At 41.2% G+C, this 20,431-nt stretch overlaps 1 protein-coding gene across 2 annotated transcripts in view; it reads right to left on the bottom strand.

Moving 5' to 3' along the window:
* fbln1 (fibulin 1) overlaps window positions 1-19,883 on the bottom strand; it is a 32,536-nt gene extending 12,653 nt beyond the window's left edge. The window contains exons 1-15 of one of the 2 annotated variants that reach the window (XM_030054468.1): window positions 19,671-19,883; window positions 15,564-15,672; window positions 13,592-13,724; window positions 9,741-9,891; window positions 9,031-9,096; window positions 8,827-8,919; window positions 8,153-8,290; window positions 7,866-8,003; window positions 6,241-6,384; window positions 6,015-6,140; window positions 5,630-5,755; window positions 5,391-5,510; window positions 4,462-4,593; window positions 3,687-3,810; window positions 1,343-2,477 (exon numbers count right to left, since the gene is read on the bottom strand). In XM_030054468.1, coding sequence (XP_029910328.1) covers window positions 2,096-2,477; window positions 3,687-3,810; window positions 4,462-4,593; window positions 5,391-5,510; window positions 5,630-5,755; window positions 6,015-6,140; window positions 6,241-6,384; window positions 7,866-8,003; window positions 8,153-8,290; window positions 8,827-8,919; window positions 9,031-9,096; window positions 9,741-9,891; window positions 13,592-13,724; window positions 15,564-15,672; window positions 19,671-19,725 — 2,037 coding nt within the window. In that variant the 5' untranslated portion in view covers window positions 19,726-19,883 and the 3' untranslated portion in view covers window positions 1,343-2,095. Of the gene's footprint in view, window positions 1-1,342; window positions 2,478-3,686; window positions 3,811-4,461; window positions 4,594-5,390; window positions 5,511-5,629; window positions 5,756-6,014; window positions 6,141-6,240; window positions 6,385-7,865; window positions 8,004-8,152; window positions 8,291-8,826; window positions 8,920-9,030; window positions 9,097-9,740; window positions 9,892-13,591; window positions 13,725-15,563; window positions 15,673-19,670 lie in introns of those variants that run through there. The other variant, XM_030054467.1, reaches the window with a different exon arrangement.
* Between the last annotated feature and the right edge of the window lie 548 nt (window positions 19,884-20,431).

Raw genomic sequence — 20,431 nt, forward strand, 5'->3', positions numbered from 1 at the left:
GCCACAAAATGTTCTCCTAGTTTATAATACCACGGCCTGAGCTGCAGAAAGAACCAAGCGGGGCTCTAGAGGATGGGGTGAAACCTCTGTTGGGCTACGGAGTAAATTTACGAGAAGATAATGACCCAGGGTGAACTGCCCCCTTACACACAGACGGGCACTTCAAAGCAGGGGCAGCAAGTGGAGTTAACATTGGGTGTGTGTTAATGCGTACGTATATACATATGTGCTCACAAACACGCCTATGTGTGTGTGCATACTCATTTCTGCAAGTGTGCCTATGTGCATACAAGTGTGCCTGAACATATATGTGTGTGTGTGTGCATGTGCGTGCGTGTGTGTGTGTGTGTGTGTGTGTGTGTGCGTGCGTGCACACACATGCATACATGCACGCGTCTTCTCATCTCTCCATGGCTCACGTGGCTCAGCCCAGGAGAAAAACCCCAATACTTTCAGCCCAGAAAGAAAAACAGACTTTTTGGATGAAAGTCCTATGGTCAAGCGCGGGGCCTTTTATTTTTTTGGTAATTATTATTTATAGTCGGCACATTGATAACGCCCCAACACAAACACTGCAGGGCATCATTCATTCTGTGCGCGGTGATGTTGCTCTACCACAAATTGTTCAGACCACCGGCCAGAGCCCAGAGCCCCATAACTCAATGTCAAAGGGGAGGAAAAAAACTCCTGCGCGCCACTATGTTCTTATTTTAAGGATATCCCCACTAGGGACCAAGTGCATCCTTACTGGCCTGACAGCTCAGGACAGGAGGAACCTAGGACATCTGAATTTACAGTTATTATAAGCCACAGCCCCGGGCAGCAGCCACACAGCATGTCAAACTATTTATACTCTATCCTGCTGGTGCATATTTCCCTCTCCTCTGCCACTGCATCCCATCGGCTGTCACTTACTCGGCCTTCATTTGGATTATCTGTCTGCTTTGGGGTTTACACCCACAGTACGCAGTGGAAATCTGTGCAATTTACATTAAGCCGAAAATATAATGGGCACTAGAAAAAAATATGCATGAAAATAACTGGCTGAATAGAGACATATACAGTATGTGGTGCAACGTAACTGATGCCTGAGAAGCGGGAGTAATCCTGCTAGCAGAACAATGCATTCAATATTAAATATATGCATTACTTGAGATATGTCTGTATAGCGGACATTCCTGTCCATTGAGGCCACTGGAATATTAGTAATATGAAACTATGTAAGGAAATTTTCATTCTTCCAACTGTGATTTGGACCCACATTCCAACTGGTCTCTATGCTGTATTAGATTTATCCCCACAATGTAGTATTATCAAGAACTGGATTTGAATTGAACATGTGTTATTTCTATTTCAAATTTAATAGAAAATTGTTCAACTAAACCATAAAATACTGCAAAATGTCAGACTTTATCATGCAATGATCATCAAATTACAGTCAATTATAGGCAGACTGGGGCCACTAGCATTTTATGATTTACCCTGACCTAGAACGCCACCTAGCGGCTATCAAAATACCCTACCTCAAAGATGATGCATTCAGTTAGACCTACAGTATATTTGTGAATAATGTTCAGTGTTCCTACAATTAAAACAGTGGCTATGTAAAAATGCTACAGTAGTAAAAAGAAAAAAAATAATAAAATAAAATAAAATATGTGCTTGTTTCATCTGATTGTTGTGTGTTAAATGAGTTGCTATTGCTCATGTCCACTTTTTAAAAGGGATGTGTCACTTTCAACACATCTGTGTATCTAGTGTAGGACAATGTCATAATGGGGTTACTTCACAACATAACCAGGGATGAAGTGGAGGGTAAACACATGTACATTTTTATGACTTAAAGTCATGGTGTGTATTAGTATGCAGTATCTAAGTTAATTATATCAAGTTTTTCAAGAAAAAGAAAACAGCATGCTTTCCTGAAAATATAATTGATTTTTGTGGGGTTGTGGGGTTTGGGGTTCAAAGTTTTCCAGCACACCCCATACTATGATACAACATATGTTGGGTTAAAAAGAAAGTAAATACCACCATAGGTGTGTTATTTTTGCTAGACACATGCAATGTGTTGAAAATGACACATCCTTTCTGTTTACTCCAGCAGAGGTTTGTAAGGTACTCTGGGCTCCTCTTGGGTTACAAACACTAGTACTTTAGCCAGGTACGTGCTGAGCATGCCATAGCGCCTCAGCCTCAGCTCCAGTGATAGTTCAAAGTCCTGCGGCTCAGTGATAAGCCGTGCCACTGACATCACACCACCGGTGGGCACCCTTTCCGTCTTGAAGAAGCCGCCCTCGTTTCCGGCGATGATGGCAATCTGGATGTCATCACCGGCCACGGTGTGGGACGGGCCCATGCGGAAGATGTTGGTGAAGACAGGGATGTTGGTGGGGAAGGTAAGGTGGTAGTAGGTTATTCTCTGGGGCATGGCCAGGCACTCGCTAGACTCATTGCAAAGCAAGCGTTCACATCGACTGCAAAGAGAGACGGGTGGGGGACAGGGGTGGGGCAGAGCAGGACAGGACAAGACAGAACAAAACAGGCACAAAGAGAGAGAGAGAGAGAGAGAGAGAGAGGGAGGGAGAGAGAGATAGATAGAGAGAGAGAGAGAGAGGGGGAGAGAGAGAGAGAGAGAGAGAGAGAGAGAGAGAGAGAGAGAGGTGTAAATTTCATTTGCCGTGCAGGGCATGCAGTGAAGGGAACATCAAACTCAGCGGTCTGGTACTTTAAGTGTTTGTGGACAGGCGTGTCACGGTGCCCTCTGTGGGATCATGCAAGGAGTTCTCTAAATAGTGCTTCTGTACATGGATGGCCATACCCAGCCTCTACTGTGTGTGTGCCAATGAAAACATATCCATATGCATTTCATCATTCAACTGCCTACTTTCTAAAACAACAGAGCATGCTAAAGCTGAATCCTTGCTGAAATCATTCCAGCTACAAGCATATTTGACATGCAGAGCCTTGACCCACAGATAGGAATAAGAATAAGGCCTGATATTGTTCACTGAGCTCTTGGCAGAAACATCAACCAACCTTGGCTGTGGGGAACTTGGACATTAAAGTGTGTGTGTGTGTGTGTGTGTGTGTGTGTGTGTGTGTGTGTGTGTGTGTGTGTGTGTGTGTGTGTGATTTCTGATGGCCTCTGTATTCTTTAAAGGACCATACCAGTGATTTTGTATGTTTAGCCTAATATCCAGAAAATGTATACTTTTATCCAGCCATTGGATATAAGTATTCCATCATTGTAATTAAGTTGTCAACAAGTTTTCCTAAAAGCAGCAACACTGTTGTGTTTTGATGACTTAATTTGGGCATAAACTGCGAGTGAAATAGTCTCTGCACCACAGTTGTGTGGTTTACGAATGGCGGAAAGGTGGGTGTTTCAACCAAAAATTCAAATTTGATCTTTAATACCCCTGCATGATTTGAAAAATGCTTTGCTGCAAAGTAAAATGTGTGTAATTGTAGAAAATGAGCCAAAAATTCAAGTCACTAAATGATCCTTTAAAACTCTCATGACCTCTGCATCTTGAACTGTTGTGAGTGCAGATGACTCAAATGTGTATGTTTGTCTGAGTGTATACTCAGAGACATTCATGCATCATATCTGTTGATGTCTGTTTGTTTACGTGTCCCACTCAGTTATACATTTGTAACAGAGGCACAACCCAGGTACTCACGTCTCTCCAACTCGCCGATAATTTGTGGGACATTCGAAGGACAGGCATCTGAATCCTCCCTGCACATTGAAGCAGCTCTGATTCACTGTGCACGTGTGTGTTCCCGTCACACATTCATCAACATCTGGGAGTGAAAAGGCAAATAAGTGGCAAAACCTGATTTCAGAACATTTAAACATATGTATATGTACTTACTTACTGGACCAGAATTTATCCAAAAATGCTGCAATGACACAAGACTGGAAGAATTGTGTGTAATATTATACATGACCATGCTAAATGTAAAAATAAAGGATTTCATTCTCAATAATTAAGGGATCATGTCAATTTTAACAACAACCCTCAAGTGATGAAAGTCAGCGTGGTATGAGGTTGGAAGATGAAAAGTACAATGTACATGCAACATAGAGGGCACAAATATTATATAACATTAGCATTGAATATATCTTTAAATCTATATTGGATTTACCTGGTTGATGCTACAGCACCATTTGAATTGCACCACCTGTATATGGTCTGTTATCTTTGCAGAAAAGGCTAGCCTGAGTGCATGGTTTGCACACTGGAGGATATGTTTTACAAAGGGCAGTTTAAAAATCTGAGGATACAGTTTTATAACTGACGGGTATGGTTTCCAAATCTGTACAAATGTACAGATCTGTACATGGATTTATTTTTTCCACCCCAGGGGATTCTGTACCAGAATGTTTAGGCTCTGCTAATAAAAACTCTGTTGGCCCATGAGGACTCATAGTCTCATGTGAAGACAGCTTACCCTGGCAGCTGCGTCCATTGGCTGCCAGGGTGTAACCATTGACAGGGCAAGTGCAGTGGAAACTGCCAGGGGTGTTGTGACAGCGATAGGAGCAAATATGACCTCCAGTCGGCAGGGCACATTCATCGATGTCTAGAACAGTGAGAGATCAGACAGTTAGTACCAAGGTAAGTGCTCAAACAGGAACAGAAATGAAAGGAATTCACCAGCTGTCTGACAAATTATGCCTATGAATAACTTAGAACAAAATGAGCAAATGCTTTTCTTCTACATGTCCAGAATTTTTTTGGTTTGCTTCAGTGCATGCTAACACATTAGTCTTAGTCATCTCTTGAATTTATTTAGTTTTTGTCTTGGTCAGATTTTCATTTATGTTATGTTAGTCTTGCTCAAGTTTTAGTCAGAAGCACTGATATAACTTGAGTCAATTTCGTGAAATGATAGGACACCACACTAAAAATATATTGTTCTGGCTGGTCCCCTTGCTTGCATTGAGGTGTAGCATTTGCTCTTCTGTAATGACAATTAGTTGACAATATTAACACTGGCACTGTGTGTGTGTCTGTGTTATTACATGACACAGGGGGGTCCACTCTATGTCACCAGGGCCTATGTTCCATCAATATAATTTTTTTCAAACTGAAACAGGCTCATGTTCCCTCAATCTTTTGCTTTTTCAACATAAAAACAAGAATAATATACATATCTCTGTTACATAAAAAAGTAAACAATCAGGCAGGGGAAACCCTGTGTCTTAAAAAAGTTACATTATGGGAATATTGGGCCCTGGGAACATAGATGCTCCTTTAGTTAGCTCAGCATTATCCTAAAAGCACCACAGCACACTAAATACTGAACACCAGGAAACTGCCTTCAAATTGCATTGGCAAAATTTGAATTAGGGTATACCGAGAAGGAGACCATCTTACCTTCACAAGTTACACCATCATTGTCACTGAGCTGGTAACCCCGGCGACAGTAGCACTGGTAGGAGCCGTACACATTGGCACACTCTTGACTGCACGGGTTGCTCTCACACTCGTTCAAATCTACACACAATCAAACATGTTCACTCGCCACTAACTCACTGTGCTGTCCAACCAACAAGCATGTAAGCTGAAGTGCATCGTGCACAGTGTTATTTTTTTTGGATATATGCCTGCCATACCATCACAGTTTCTGCCATCATTGGCCAGCTTGAAGCCTGTGGTACAGCTACACTTGTAGGACCCCAGGGTGTTTTCACACTTGTGAGCACACAGGCGACCAGGGTAGTGCCTGCATTCATTCATATCTGAAAGCAAAAATTACAACATGCTCTACAAACATTTCTAGCAGCAGTGTAATAGTAACTGACTATGATTCTCAACATAGTCAGTTACTATAGTGTACTGCTGCATCATCATCTGTTATCTGCAAGTTTAAGACTTTAACTGTATCATCTGTCTCTGGTCTCTGCATTTGGGTCCACCCACCTGCATCACTGTGACAGAGAACAAACTTGAATTTTGCCATGTGAACTTCTACTGAGAGAGATATTATCAACTGTGTACCTTCACAAACCCTGCTGATGCTGTTGAAGATGTAGCCAGTTGCACACTCACAGCGGTAGGACCCCACCAGATTGATACAACCATGACCTGAACAGGCTGCATCAGGACCCTTACACTCATCAATATCTGCGGACAGTGGGGGAGGGAGATGCATGCGACCCTGTCAGAACCATAGGTGGGCTATAGGGATGCTTTGTATTTTCAGATAGTGATTTTCTAGTCATACCCTCGCAGCGTGTGCCCTCCTCGTTGAGGTGATAGCCTCGGCCACAGTTGACAGAGTTCCTCTGGCATTTGTAGGAGCCCAATGTGTTGATACACAGTTGCCCTGGGTGGCACGGCCCCGTCTGGGCAAGACATTCATTGATGTCTGGAACACAGATGACATCAAAATTATGTTCTGATTCATCTCTCATCACTCTTACAGACGATCACCTTTTTAAATGATCCGTTTGACTAAGTAGTGAAGTTGCCTGCTCGAGATCTATGTTTAACCTTTCATCCCAAAATAACAATTTCTTTAGATGTAGGCCTATTTAGGGAACAAAACAAAATGAAAAATGCAAAAAGTCCTACAGCCTGTGACTGTTGATGTAAATTTGCTGTAGTATCTTATTGTGACCCATACCAAAATGTAACACCATAACCTGCTACATAACCATAGTTATCCATAGTTATCCATAGTTTTTATTTTATTTTATTTTATTTTATTTATTATATATTTTAACTTGTTGGTTTTTAGGTTATTTATTATCTATCTATTATTCACTGGTCCTGGGAAACACTTTTCGTTCTTCCATGTTTTTTAATATGTTTGAATGACAATAAAGTATATCTGAATCTGAATCTGAATCTCAATCCATATCCATGAGACAGTTCTGTTCCTTTACTGTCGTGTATCTTGATATAGGCCTGCCTAACAGCTTACATGAAAAATGAATAGTCCTGCAACAACATCCACCCTTACGCTCCTAAATGCTGTCTACCATTCAGCTCTTAGGTTTATAACTAGATAAATCTATGACACTCATCCCTGTATTCTTTATCAAAAAATGGGTAGGCCTTCTCTTTTCATGAGAAGAAACCAGCATTTATAAATTGCCCTTATATTTGACAGCAATTATTGGTTGGAGAGTTGGAACACATAACACCTGTATTATATTATGATTTTTATTATTGTTACTATTATGACATTACTGTGTGTATCACAATCACTATCACACTTTTTTTTTTTTGTTTTATTGATGCAATGTAATCAGGTCTTCTCAGTGGGGCTTACCTGATTAAATAAAAGTTATTATTATTATTATTTTTATTATTATTATTATTATTATTATTATTATTGATATTATTATTATTATCATCATCATCATCATCATCATCATTATTATTATGTTGTTGTTATTATTACATTGCTGTTGTTGTTGTTGTTTTATTTTATTTTATTATTTTTATTATTACGAAACATCTTCTAAGATGGCTCTTTGCATGGTGATGCAAAGCAGGTGCTTTAAAAAAAAAGATGGAATAGGCTGCATTATGTGAAAACTAAGTTTCACAGTGGAAAAAAAAAAAAAACAAATTGAACTGGTGTGAAATAACTACAAAAAAACTGCATATAATTGGTCGCAACATTTCTTCCACCAACGCATGACACAAATTGCATCATCTGGAGGTGAAAGAAATCCTATTCATCCAGGTGCTGGGTGAGCTCTCAAGGCAGAGAAAAAATGTGCTTTCCACACATACTCACCACAATAGAATGGTAGTGTTTGGACTGAAATTTGGCAAAATGTTCTTTTTAGACCCTTTGGACTCTATTGGTACACTGGCCTGGGACAGAGTACTCACCAATGCAGTTGCCAAGGGCATCCTGAATATAGCCGGCACTACACTTCACCTTGGGACGACAGCGGAATGACCCCTGTGTGTTTTGGCACTCAAACTCAGGGACACAGTTATGGGTACCAGTCTCACATTCATCAATATCTGGAGGGAAGAAATAAGACAAATTGCCACTGAAAACACTCCTTTTGATACAATGGAAAGTGTCACAAGTGTCAGTCACAGTATTTACTTTAATTTGATCAGAAATCTGTCCGTAGTGTCTCTCCCCAACAGGGAACAGCATGACTGACCTTTGCAATTGTTGTTGTCAGTGAGCTCATAGCCAGTCCCACAGCTGACCTCTCTCTGGCAACGGAATGAGCCCTCTGTATTGATACACCGCTCTCCTGCCCGACAGTTACTGGCCCCCAGCAAACACTCATTGATATCTGGCAGAGGACGGGACAGAAGAGGAGATCATAGCCTGCATTTGTACATCCTTTTATTTTGACTGTATTTTTATTTCATTTCCTGCTGGCGTCAGCTTCTTTTTTGTCCTTCCCAGTGCAGTTAAAAAAAGAAACTTCAAGATTTGCTTTATGGAATAGTAGTGCAACACTAAAGTTTGGTGGTGAAGAACGCTCAAATTTTACTAATTTACTTGCCCCAAAATGACTTACACAAAATTTTGCAAACTTGTTTCACCTGATTGGCTATAGTCAGTCTCTACTTATCTGATTCCTTACTTGGCTATTTCACCAACTCTTCTTCCATCTCTATATTTGCTTCTCAGGCTCCATCACCTCTCTTATGTCCCTTGTATTATACGTTTTGACCAGTAGAAGTAGGCGCTAAAGATATTCCACAGGCGTTATTTTCACCAAGCTTTTACCCCATGCCATTATCACTGTTATTCCAGTTTTCATATGCGTATCTCAAAATTAGTGAGCTTCAAGTAGATGTGGTTGGGCAAAAGGCCACTTACCCTCACAGTTCTTTCCATCTGGTTTGAGTTTGTAACCTTTGAAGCAGGTACAGGTGCCATTGCCTGTGCACCGATGAGCACAATTACCATTACCTGTGTTTAAAAAAAACAAAAACAAAAAAAACAACAACTTTATCATTCATTGCTTTATATTTTAAGTCAAAATAGGCTTGTGTGCAAAAAAGCTTGTTCATTATACCATACCTTTGCACTGATCGCTTTGTAATGCATCACCTCTAGGATCATTAGTTCCATCTCCTTTCTCTGAGGCTGTACAATGGAGGGAAAAAGGAGTATGTTTATTCACATGACTGTTGCCTCACATCTTATGGAACACACCTCAACTTCCTATAACAGTTCTTTGGGATTGAAAAATAATTGGTTATCCTGTTCTGTAAGTCCTCCTTTGGCTGAAGTGTCTTTGAGCAAGACATTGAATCAATAGCAGCTCCAGAAGTGCTATTGTGTTCTGCAGCTAACTCTTTGCACTTTGACCTCTGTGCACAGGAGAGTGAGCCAAAAGATGAATTTGTCCTTCAACAGAGGTATTCTTCATATGAAGCTAGTGAAGCTAAGAGCAATTACAGTATGCATCCAGCAGGGAGCAGTGTGGGCTTGCTGTTGAATTAACAAAGCACATGAAAACGTGACCCATATGGACAGAACATATTAAAATGACCATTTGACATCTTTTCTAGCCAGCAGCTAGCAGCAGATCTGCAGTGCTATTAGTCTTTCCTTCTACACATTTTTTTATCATTCATACTTCTCCTTGTCCTCCAACAACTTGAAAAAATTGATGTCACTGTCCTATCATATCTTGAGGCAAAGCTAATTGCCAATTTTAACACAAAGGTAAAACTTGATGAAATGTGCAATATTTTGTATATAAGTGTTTGCCCAGTGAGTCTTACCCACAGTAGGAGTGGTCTGGTTGTCTGGGTTGCTGTCTATGCAGCAGCCCCGGGACACCTGGGCACACTGGGGGCCCAAGGATAGGTCGTAGTCACAGGGTAGTCCCTGCTCTTGAACTGCCTTCCCCAGCAGGCAGCAGTCACAACATGTCTATACAGGAGACAGACAGTCAGAGTAGAATAGAACAGAGTAGAAATGAAGGTGGAAATTGCCTTTGTTCTCTCCAGGAATACAACACAAACATCAGTGCACAATACAAATACAGATAAGCATGCATAAGTAGACCATAATGGCTGGCAAGGGCAAATATACTGAGGAAGTACAATTAGAAAGGAAGGAGAAAAAAAGCAGGATTAACATATGAAGGAAAACCCCGACAGGCAGAAAAGCAGGGTGCCACCCAGACACATGCAGGGGGGTGGTACAGTATATGCTGTGGTTTTGGGTGTTAAAATATTGTAGGCGGACGGGCAGGCTTTCAAACTGGCGTACAATCAGACAAGTGGGGAGGAGGTGAGGCAGACAGACAGCCAGGTTCTTCATCAACCAGACAGACAGACAGAAAAGGAGGTGGATGAAAAGGACAGGCCAACTGGCAGGCTTCAGACAGATAGACAGACAGATAGGAAGGCAGACAGGGAAGGAAGAAAGTCACAAAGCGACATAGACAGACAGGCAGGGATGAGATGACATCATCCCCCTCTAGCTGAAGCTTGCCCAATCAATCATCATCATTACAGCAGTCTGGTGATGTCAGAGGGGGAGGTGGTTGAAAGGTGCAGCATGTGTGTGTGTGTGTGTGTGTGTGTGTGTGTGTGTGTGTGTGTGTGTGTGTGTTGAGGGCGTTTGCATTTGTTTGGTGTAAATTTGTGCCAAGAGGTTACTGTAAATGTATGATATCTAACAAGTGTATGTTCATATACTATGTCTGCAAACAGAACAAATATGTGCTTGTGTGTCCTTTATTATGCCCTGAAAGCCATTAGGTCTTTGAAAGTATGATGAAATGTAGGGCCAGACAAGTCAAAAATGTGTAATAACCTGAGTACTCTTTAATTGTTAGTGTTAATGTGCTCAGAACATCAGATCTGTAGGGCTAATTCAGGTGATGTAAGCCATCAGCCACAGATTACTGTAGTAATTTGACAATCAGAAATGTTGTATAACCTATGTGTCAAATCCAAAGTATGTGATATCCAAAAGGCTATTTGAAAACACTGACACAGGTCTAATTATTACATTCTGTTATACAACACTTAGATCAGATCGAGTGATTTGATTGATGGAGCCCTTCCATTCTGAGTGCTGATATTCAGTACAACAGCACTCCAATGTTGCCAATGTTTTACTGTTCTGTATCACACCACTTCACAAGTGCTCTGTAATAGCTGTTAATTACATTAACTGTTGTGACCAATATTATAACTAACTTTGCACCATGAGAGCACAAACATGAACACATTTCTAGACCTGTGGGAGGAAAGAATTCTCAATATGGCCGCTCCCTGTGTTTTTTGCCCCCACTGTGGCAGCACTGCTTCCCAGGCAGTGGTTGTGGTTAGGGCTGTGATTCAGATAAGTTTTAGGAAGTGCTGCGTTACAGACAACCTTCTGGGCAACAATGTACCATGAGTGGATACTGCAGTGGAAACATCAAGGCCAGCTTGCATGTGGTCAGGAAATCATTTAGCATTGTGTTGTTCAATGTCAAAGCTTGAGTTTTGAGGCAACTATTTGTGTTAACAGAGCCTAAAACTTATTTAATAAATAAATCAGAATCTGTTACCAGTTATTAGTGTTGACTGATAAATACCACCTTTTTTAAAAAATGTATGAGAGCAATATCACATTTGAGGTCAAGATGTTATACTGAATATCAGCAAAGTTGTGATCATCTTCATCATTCAGCCTGTGGCTTCTTGGCTGTGACTGAATCTCAGTGCTGATATTCAGTCACACGGTTGCCTATCCTTGACTGAAGGAAAAAATATGTGTGAATAATGGACACTGCACTTAGCCTAATTGGTTTATATCCTATCTAAAACAAAGTTTTCCACTGGCTTGTGTATGTCTTTATCCTTCTCAGTACAGTATAGCTGTCGAATGATATATCTGTATATAATATTATAGATTTCCATCTATATGCTCCCAATCTGTGATACAATCACAAACATATTTTATTTCATTGTTAGGGTTAGTTGTTTTTTCCTGCAAAATCAAGTCACTAGCACCTTTCATAAGTTTATCTAGCTGACATTAACTGATGGATGTCTCAAAACCTTATTCAACTCAGTGAGGATAAACCATAGTCAGTCATCTGGCCAATTAAATGTATTCTATACTGTCTATAAAACTCTGAGTATCCTTGCAACTATAATATCTACCAGCTGCCAGGAGTGATTTTTCATTCTGGTTGAATATTGAAAACTTGTACGGTTTTGTGTTTATCCATTAAAAAACACTTAAAAATATATATTTTTTTGTCTACCATTTTATGACTTGGAAAGAATTATTAATGCTATTTCATCTCACACTGACTACTGTAAAAAAAACTCTGTACTGTCTGCAGCTAATTCAAAATTTGGCATTGAGACATTTGACTAGAACTAAAAATAGAGATCATATAACTCCTGATTTAAAATACATTAGGGTTACATTAAGGCTCCCAGCTGAGTTTAGAGAAGATTTCAAGGTTTTATTAATTACCTTTAAAAGAAACCATTTGCAGTTTGACTGGTAAGTTATGGGTCTCAAACTGCAAACACTCAATCACCTTTTGACTTCAGTCTCGGGACCATTGGAGGAGCTTTATCTGTGGATCTAAGGTTTCGTTTTTATTTATTAGCAGATGTGAGCTCAGCAATATAAGCTGGCGCTACAGTAAGTCATTTACTCGCTGAAGTCACAACTGAAAATTAATCTATACTTTATTTCTTGTTCACTGGTGTTGGTGATTGATCTGTATTTTTGCTTTTTTTTATACTAGATAAACTCTTTATTAACTTGTTTTGACAACTGCTATAGAGGAAACTAACTCTACTATCTCCAACTCAGCCACCCTGCATATAAATCCATTGTCTTATCCACAAAACCCTGTGCACATTTTAATAGAACCACCACCTGCTATTTACAGTAGATCAAGTAAAGGCATGCTGACAATGATCTCATCCTCACAGGAAAATACACTCTCTGGCTCTCTCTTCCCCAATTTTGTTGAGCATTTGTCTTCATGAGGTGCTGGTGTAGGTTGTGAAAATAATGGGGCATACAGAGAGTTGGGCTGAGAGGGAATAAAAACATAAGAGTGCCTGGTTGAAAAGGAGCTTGGAAATGAGCCTTTGGAAGATTCTAGAGTCAGAGCTGAATTTATAATCTATCTGACAGCAACAAGCTCCATTCTTCCCCGGAGTGACATGCCTCATCCTGCTCTTAGTGTGCATGTGTGCGCATGCATGCACGCACACACACACACACACACACACACACACACACACACACACACACACACACACACACACACACACACACACATGCAGACATGCATGAAGACACATAGACACACAAACACACATACACACAGATGCACACCATCTCTCTCATCAATCATTCTCCTCCAAACTGCCTGTCTGCTGGAGTGATGTGCATTGATTGAGTAGAGGGAGCTTTTTAGAGTGCACAATGAATTTATTTTCTCTGCCTCTCTCTCTCTCACACAAACACACACACTCTCTCTCTTATGCTCTCTCTCATTCTCCGTCTCTCTCTCTCTCTCTCTCTTCTTCCATGTCATGCATACACAAACACAAATACACACACACATACATATACAAACATCTGCATATATGCACACCTTGGTAGTCTTGGTCTCGCAGGTGTTGGTAACAAAGAGAGTCTCGCAGGCTCCTTGATCTTTGGCCATGTTCATACCGGTAGTGCACATATTATCCTCAAGCACTGATACGCAGCACTGTTCCTGTGCTATCCTGTCAGTGGAGGAAACCATAGAACACAGGCAAAGCATTTATTCTCAACGCCATCAATGATTTTCATAGCGCAATACGGCTCTGCCTCAAAGTGTAGCCCATTAAAACCAGCCTGAGGCAAGCCTGACGGGGATCTCAGAGTTGTCACACAACAGATGAGTGGGTTGAGAGTCGGCCCTGTGTGAATTCAGAGGAGTGCACTGAAAGTTTATTGTGTTTTGCAATGCTGACATCAGTAGACTTAAAATGGGTTGAGCAGCACTCCCTGAGGTCTTTGTTCTATTGTTTTAGGCCAGAGTTAAACAAACTTCTAAGTCCCAACATGAACAGTCGTGTCCACCACAGATGTTTTAACTCATGATGGACTTGCGTGTTTTTGTGCACCACTCCTACAACAGTATCACTGATTTATACCACTCCCTTACGACTAACGTTACATCCTGGAAGACTTGAGAGTAATTTAGCAAGAATTGGGTGACTAACAAGGGCCTGTGACATCACCAGAGCAGAATCACCACAACATTATCTTAAGAATCAGCGATGGCTTATTTCAAAAGCAGAAAGTACAGAAAGTGGCATCCTTCATTTGGATCAGCTTCCGTATCAGCAAACATTCACCCTGCTCAAGTGTCCCTGAGCAACAAAGTGATTCTTCACAAGGTCCAAGAGTGCTGTTCTAAGGCTGAACCTGACCTCCAATGCACAAAGCTAAAATAGAGAATTTTTCTACTGGGATCAATAAAGCATTGTGTATTGCTATGGTGCCTGTTCAAATGACAGAGTCAAAGGTCTGGAACAGGCATAGCCCCTCACATGAGAGCAGTATTAACAAAACATGAGGTACTTTGTCTTTTATTTTAATCAGATTTGATGTGTCTGTTTGTGCAGTCTAAACAGTTAAGAGCAGTGACTGTTTCTGTCTGGTTTGGGTCTCTCTGTCTTACTGCTATTTTACAAGCCAGAAAGCATAAAACGCCACGGCTCTCCTCTTCTGTCTCTCCTACCAGTTCCAACAAGCCTCTTTATCAACTCTTACCAGAAATCTCTTTCCACATAAACGGGATCTTAGCTTCACGTCAAAGTGCACACCTCTGCAGAACCTTTTAAGGGCACAGTCATGCTCCTGTTTTTCTTTTCTCTTCTCCTCTCCTCTCCTGTCTCTCTCTCTCCCTCGTTCTTTTTTCCCTTTACTGTCTGAAATAATCCCTCAGATTTCCTGTTATTGCCTCTCTCCATCCTCTCTCTATGTCGCGTTTCACCTCTAAGGTATTTCCTGGGTTTTGAAATGGCCCCTCTTCTTAACCCCCCTCCCCATACTCCCAGCTCCCCCCAAAACCTCTGCCCTTTCCTCTCTTCCTCTCACACTATAATTTAGACAAATTCGGGATCACTTAGGGTGGCTATGGTAAATGTGTTTGCCATCAGGGTGCGGATTGAGCAGTAGATCTCCCTGGCTTATGGGCCTTGAACCTGTGGCAGCACACCTTCTAGAGTTACCAGCATAACTGTTATTATCCCATCACTAATAGTGTCATCTACTCTCACGTGAAGTGAATAATGTGGCTGGAGATTTATGGGGGTAAGGTAAAGCAATCTAATATTAAGCGCATAGAGACGCTTCCATCCGTATGTGGCATAGGCCACATCCCTTGGGGGCAATATTGCGGGGAGCTTCTCTTGTGCAGAAAATGTAAGGTTGCATACAGATGGAAAGTACAGCAGTTAATGAATTGTAAATCACATTATGCCTGAGGCAACTCCTATAACCATCCCTCTTAAGCCTTACATGTGTATACTATTGTATACACATGTAAGGCGTATCACGCCTTATCACCTCACCTGCATGTGGTTGACTCTGAGATGAGTGGGAGGGCTGTGCAGTCTTGATTATCCATGCCACGCCTCCGACCATCCTTACAGCAATCCTCTATTGACGTCTGCTCTCCTCCTAGTTGTATAGAAAACAGTGATCAGTGTGTATGTACATGTGTGTATAGGTGCATGCATGCATGTGTGAATGAGTGGCTTACAGTGTATCTGTAACATGTATGTACAGCAGTTCCACATTTGTGCATGTGTTTTCATGCATTGTGTGCAAGATGAATACATATTCTTCTATTCTTCTATTCTCTGCTTTGTGAGAGGACCTCCACCTCTAGTCATTATCACTGCAGGAGATCTATAGACCCCAGATGGGGTGTTGCTACAGCCTCTCACAAAATACCCACTTACACACACACACACACACACAGACACACACACACATACAAACAAGGGAGGCTCACCGTGAGACCCCCAGGGGACTAGTTTCCATCACAAACTGTTCACGACTGACAAGTCGTGAACAAGTCATGAGCCATAAATATGAGCATGGGTGAGGGGACCATCATAAGAAAGATTTCTTTGATTCACCCTTTGTCTTTCAGCAAAAATAAAACACACTGATTGACAGATGTTATGTTACTTAGGGGAGTCACGTTGATCACATGTGGAACTCTAACCCAAACAAAAAGGACATTGCCATTACCGTCAGTGGCAAGTGTTTTATTTTGTGTAATGTGCCATAGAAGATGGAAAAACAAAATTCTAAATCTGTCTGGCGTTTAAAATGCCTGTAAGCATTTTGCCAAAGACAATGAATGATGGATATGTTGTTGCAGAAACAAGAGAGGCTTTTTGACTGTAGCACAACCAACTCTGTGGTGATCTGTCTGTTTATTCATGTGGATTAGAGTGCGTGCAATGCCTCCACTCTGTAAACAATGAGCTGTTGCAATCACATCAAATACATTCATTCGCCTGTGGTCTGTGCAATCTGCCAAATGTGAAATAGCTTTGGCAGATTGGCTCCTTGGCCTGTCTTGCCTTAGGCCCAAAGTATGATCATTGTGCCAAATTGTTATTAACAATATATCCCCAAGACAAAAAATGAGAAAATAAACACACCGTGAAATAAATTTTGTTGATGCATCGTAATAGAATATGATATGTTGCTGGTTAGTTGTTGAATGTTTGGGATTATTGGAATTCAACCAGTTATTGTGAAATGCACTGAACAAATCCATCTGTTTGAGATAGAGCATCTGCTTGGGGAAGCTTGGCAAGAGTCACAAGCTCTAGATTATAAGTGTGATGAGGAAGGGAGGACAAGTGTCTGGATGTACAGTCCTCATTTTGGCTGCTTTCTGCCTTGGGGGCATGGGGAATTTATTATACCCTTTTAATCAAAATTGTCCAAACAAGGCAAATGCATAGCTAGATATTGCTTGAAAAACATTACAACTCTAAATCTCTCCTATTAGTTTGATAGCATTGATAATCCCAGTTCTGCAGCCTAGGGCAAAGTATGGGCATGGTACAGCATTTTCTTGCATTCAAATGTGTGGTGTTTCTGATAAATTAAATGACTCATTTCCCCGATGTAGACTACAGGACAAACCAAAACACAGAATGAAAAAACATCATGAACCAATCTTACGCTGATACACAAAATGATGATTAACCTGGCGGAAAGGAAAGGAGTGAATGTGGACAGAGGATTTATTACCAGGCAGCCACATTAGCTGACTCACTGCTGAGTCTTGGAAGTCTGGCACATCCCAGAGTCTTCTGGCCAATGAACCTTGTAGCAACTGAGTGAAATGAGGGGGCTTTTTAAGTTTTCACATGTGCCTACCAACTGAAGCCACCCCCCTCTCTCGCTCTCTCTCTCTCTCTTTCTCTCCCCCCCTCCTCCATTCCTCTCACCGTCCATCTGAAAATTAAGTGCTGTTATCAGTTTATAAAGTAACACCCAAATATTCCAATTACAAACTTAGACAACAGTTTACTATAAAGGCCTATCAGAGGTGGATATTTGTCCCCTATGGTGCAGTTCTTGCTTCTGTTGCCCCTGTGTTCTGTGTTGGCTGTGCTTTTTTTTTTTTTTTTTTTTTTTTGGACCATTACGAGTAACTCACATCCTCTTGCCAAAACACCTCGGAACCCGAGAATTTCTGTTGAAGAAACCCAAGGCACCCAAGGAGCACCTTGCCAGATTCCAACAACTAACGTAGCTCTTGATCTTTCTCTCAAGGGAGCATTTTTCAACTGACAGAAATACATGATCGCATTACTGGTCCCACTGGCCTGTTGCAGCTCCCCACAGTGGCTCTATGTTGATAAGTAACTCTGACCCACTAGGCATCACGGAGCCATTCCAACGTCAGTGCTGTCTGTTGCTTTGCAGACCTAAATTGAAAGAGCAGAAATGTCTTAAATCTGCATGATATTGTTTTATCAAAACTGGCAAACCAGACACAGCCAAGCTCTAGCCTAGATGCGGTCTGCCTGGCTGTCTCAGTGATGCATTGTCTGTCTGGAGGGAGCTGATTTCCATCTTGGATAGTGGTGCTGGTTGTGAGGGCCATTCTGTCTTGGCAGAGCAGCACATGGCTTGCCTCTGTCTAGACGCCTCATGTAAACAAGGCTTAATGAGCCCAGTGGTGGAGCTCCGCCTAGAAGGGGGAGGCCCTCTGAGCCAGACATCACGACAGCAGTTTGCACAACTTTTACAGGCTGCACTCATGACTTTATCTGAGTACACTGTCAATATCAGTGATATGAAGTGCCTTTAACAGTACAGCCAAATACTAAATTTTCAATCTGTTTAGCTTGTGGCAAGAGCATCTATCTATCTATATATCTATCTATTTATCTAGTTAATTAATTTTCAATGCCAAATGCCCTCTTCAGACAGGTCTTTCTATGAAACAGGCATATGCAATACGCATCTCAGGATTTCTTGTTTATATGACAGTGAACAATTACCAACCACCTGAGCAGTCATGGTGCCAAGTCCTTAACTGAATGAATGTTACTTCAAAGTGACCCCTGACACTACCCCCTCGAAACATGGCAGCTGAGAGGAAAGCAGTCCTGCTGACTGTGAAAATGGCCCCATGTGTGACTACGGGACCATGAGCATTTGGATATGGGCCATCCCACGCCTTGGTGACCCTGCTGTGGGTGCTGAAGTATAAATCACACCCCTCCCTCCAGACCATCCTGTCTTGATGAGGCACTGTTACCCGTGGTTGTTCTGGGATAGCATCACAGCATACCATGCCACTTGACCATTGACTTAAAAGGTAGAAAGCACAGGGGCCATGACAATGCGTTTTTTTTTTTTTTTTTTTTTTTTTTTTTGTATAATATATAAAATTTAAGTATGACACTCATGTCATGCCTGGCATCTGCCACTTTTCTGTTAAGGTGAATTTTTCCTTTATTAGTTATGGATTATGTTATATGGAAATAAGAATGCAGATGCTCTAATTTTAATTTCTGATAATGCCTTATAGGGTCTCCAAACACTTACCATGCCAACTGCCCCCAAATACATATAGCATAGCATTTTATGACATATACATTGAATGACATACTTCCTCATTTGGTAAGATATTGCCCATAGTAAAGCCATGTGAGCCTTGTTAGAAATCTTCATATTTTATCTACCAAAGTGTCTGCATTCCAGCTGGGAGGATACCAGGGGAGACAATAAAGCCTGTGAACCAAGTAGCTGTCCCTATAATTCTTTTATTTGTGCTGACTTGTAGATAGTGAAATTGAGCTATTCTTCATTTTACTGGAGACCCCGTGGAACCTTTTTCAGGGGCCTCTGGTGGTCCCCTCGCCCAGCTTTGGAAACTCCTACACTATAAACACATGCCACTGCTACAAGCGTGAGAAATTCATCACCTCCTGAGGTCTACTCTTGGTCTATAGCCTTTATCTATTTCATTCCTAAAAACCTTGGCAAAATACTATAGATGTTATCCTGGAAAATAAATATTTACCCTTGGAAATGTCATACAGCAAAACATCCTTGGTTTGCTTTGGCCTATTTCAAGTGAAGCGTTACTATAACTTAGTCTTGTTACCACTTTGCGGGGAAAGGTAACTTACCTTGGCCGTGGAGAACTCCGAACAGAGAGCAGAGTAATACTATCCAGGGAGCCATTGAATGAGAAGGAAGTCTACCACAAACAAACAAAAAATGTGTCCAGAGAGATTGCTGGTGCTGATTGTTGTGCACACTATGTGAGCAGTTTCTCTGCAAAAAAGACTGAGTCCGCGGAAAAGAAGTGGATGTGATGGGGCTGAGTGAGTCGCAGTCGCAGCGTGACTGGAGGAATGAGCGTCTAATTATGGCACGGTGAGGGGCGGGCTGGGGCCACAGAGACTGACTAGAATAAGAAGTGTCAGCAGGCAAACTCCTGGACGGTTACTAATCAGGTCTCCCCTCACTTTAACTGGATTTTAAAGCCACTAATCTTGTGTAAATTTATACTTTTGGCAAAGTAAGAATCTTAACTTTAACGCAAAATCCTTATGATATCCCTATAATATTTAAACAAGGACTTTTTAAAAGGGTGTCCGCGAGTTTATAGTGACCTCGTAGTAGGCTACTTTCTGGTATTTATTATCTGATCTCACTTTAATTCACACTTTTGACAATTTAAGGATCTTAATCCCGATCATATTTATATAGCCCAGAGCCTTATACCATGTTAGGAGTCAGTTCATTTTTTAAAAATTATGGACTGAATAACAAGTGTCTGTACGCTACTGGGCTGTAAAGCATGCTACGCTTGGAAGTTGACACCCCACCAATGGCAGAGCAGTCCTATTCTGTCTGTGACTAAATAATTGTACTGATTACTGAA

Source organism: Myripristis murdjan, chromosome 6 (genome assembly GCF_902150065.1).
Source record: "Myripristis murdjan chromosome 6, fMyrMur1.1, whole genome shotgun sequence".
Classification (NCBI taxonomy): Eukaryota; Metazoa; Chordata; class Actinopteri; order Holocentriformes; family Holocentridae; genus Myripristis; species Myripristis murdjan.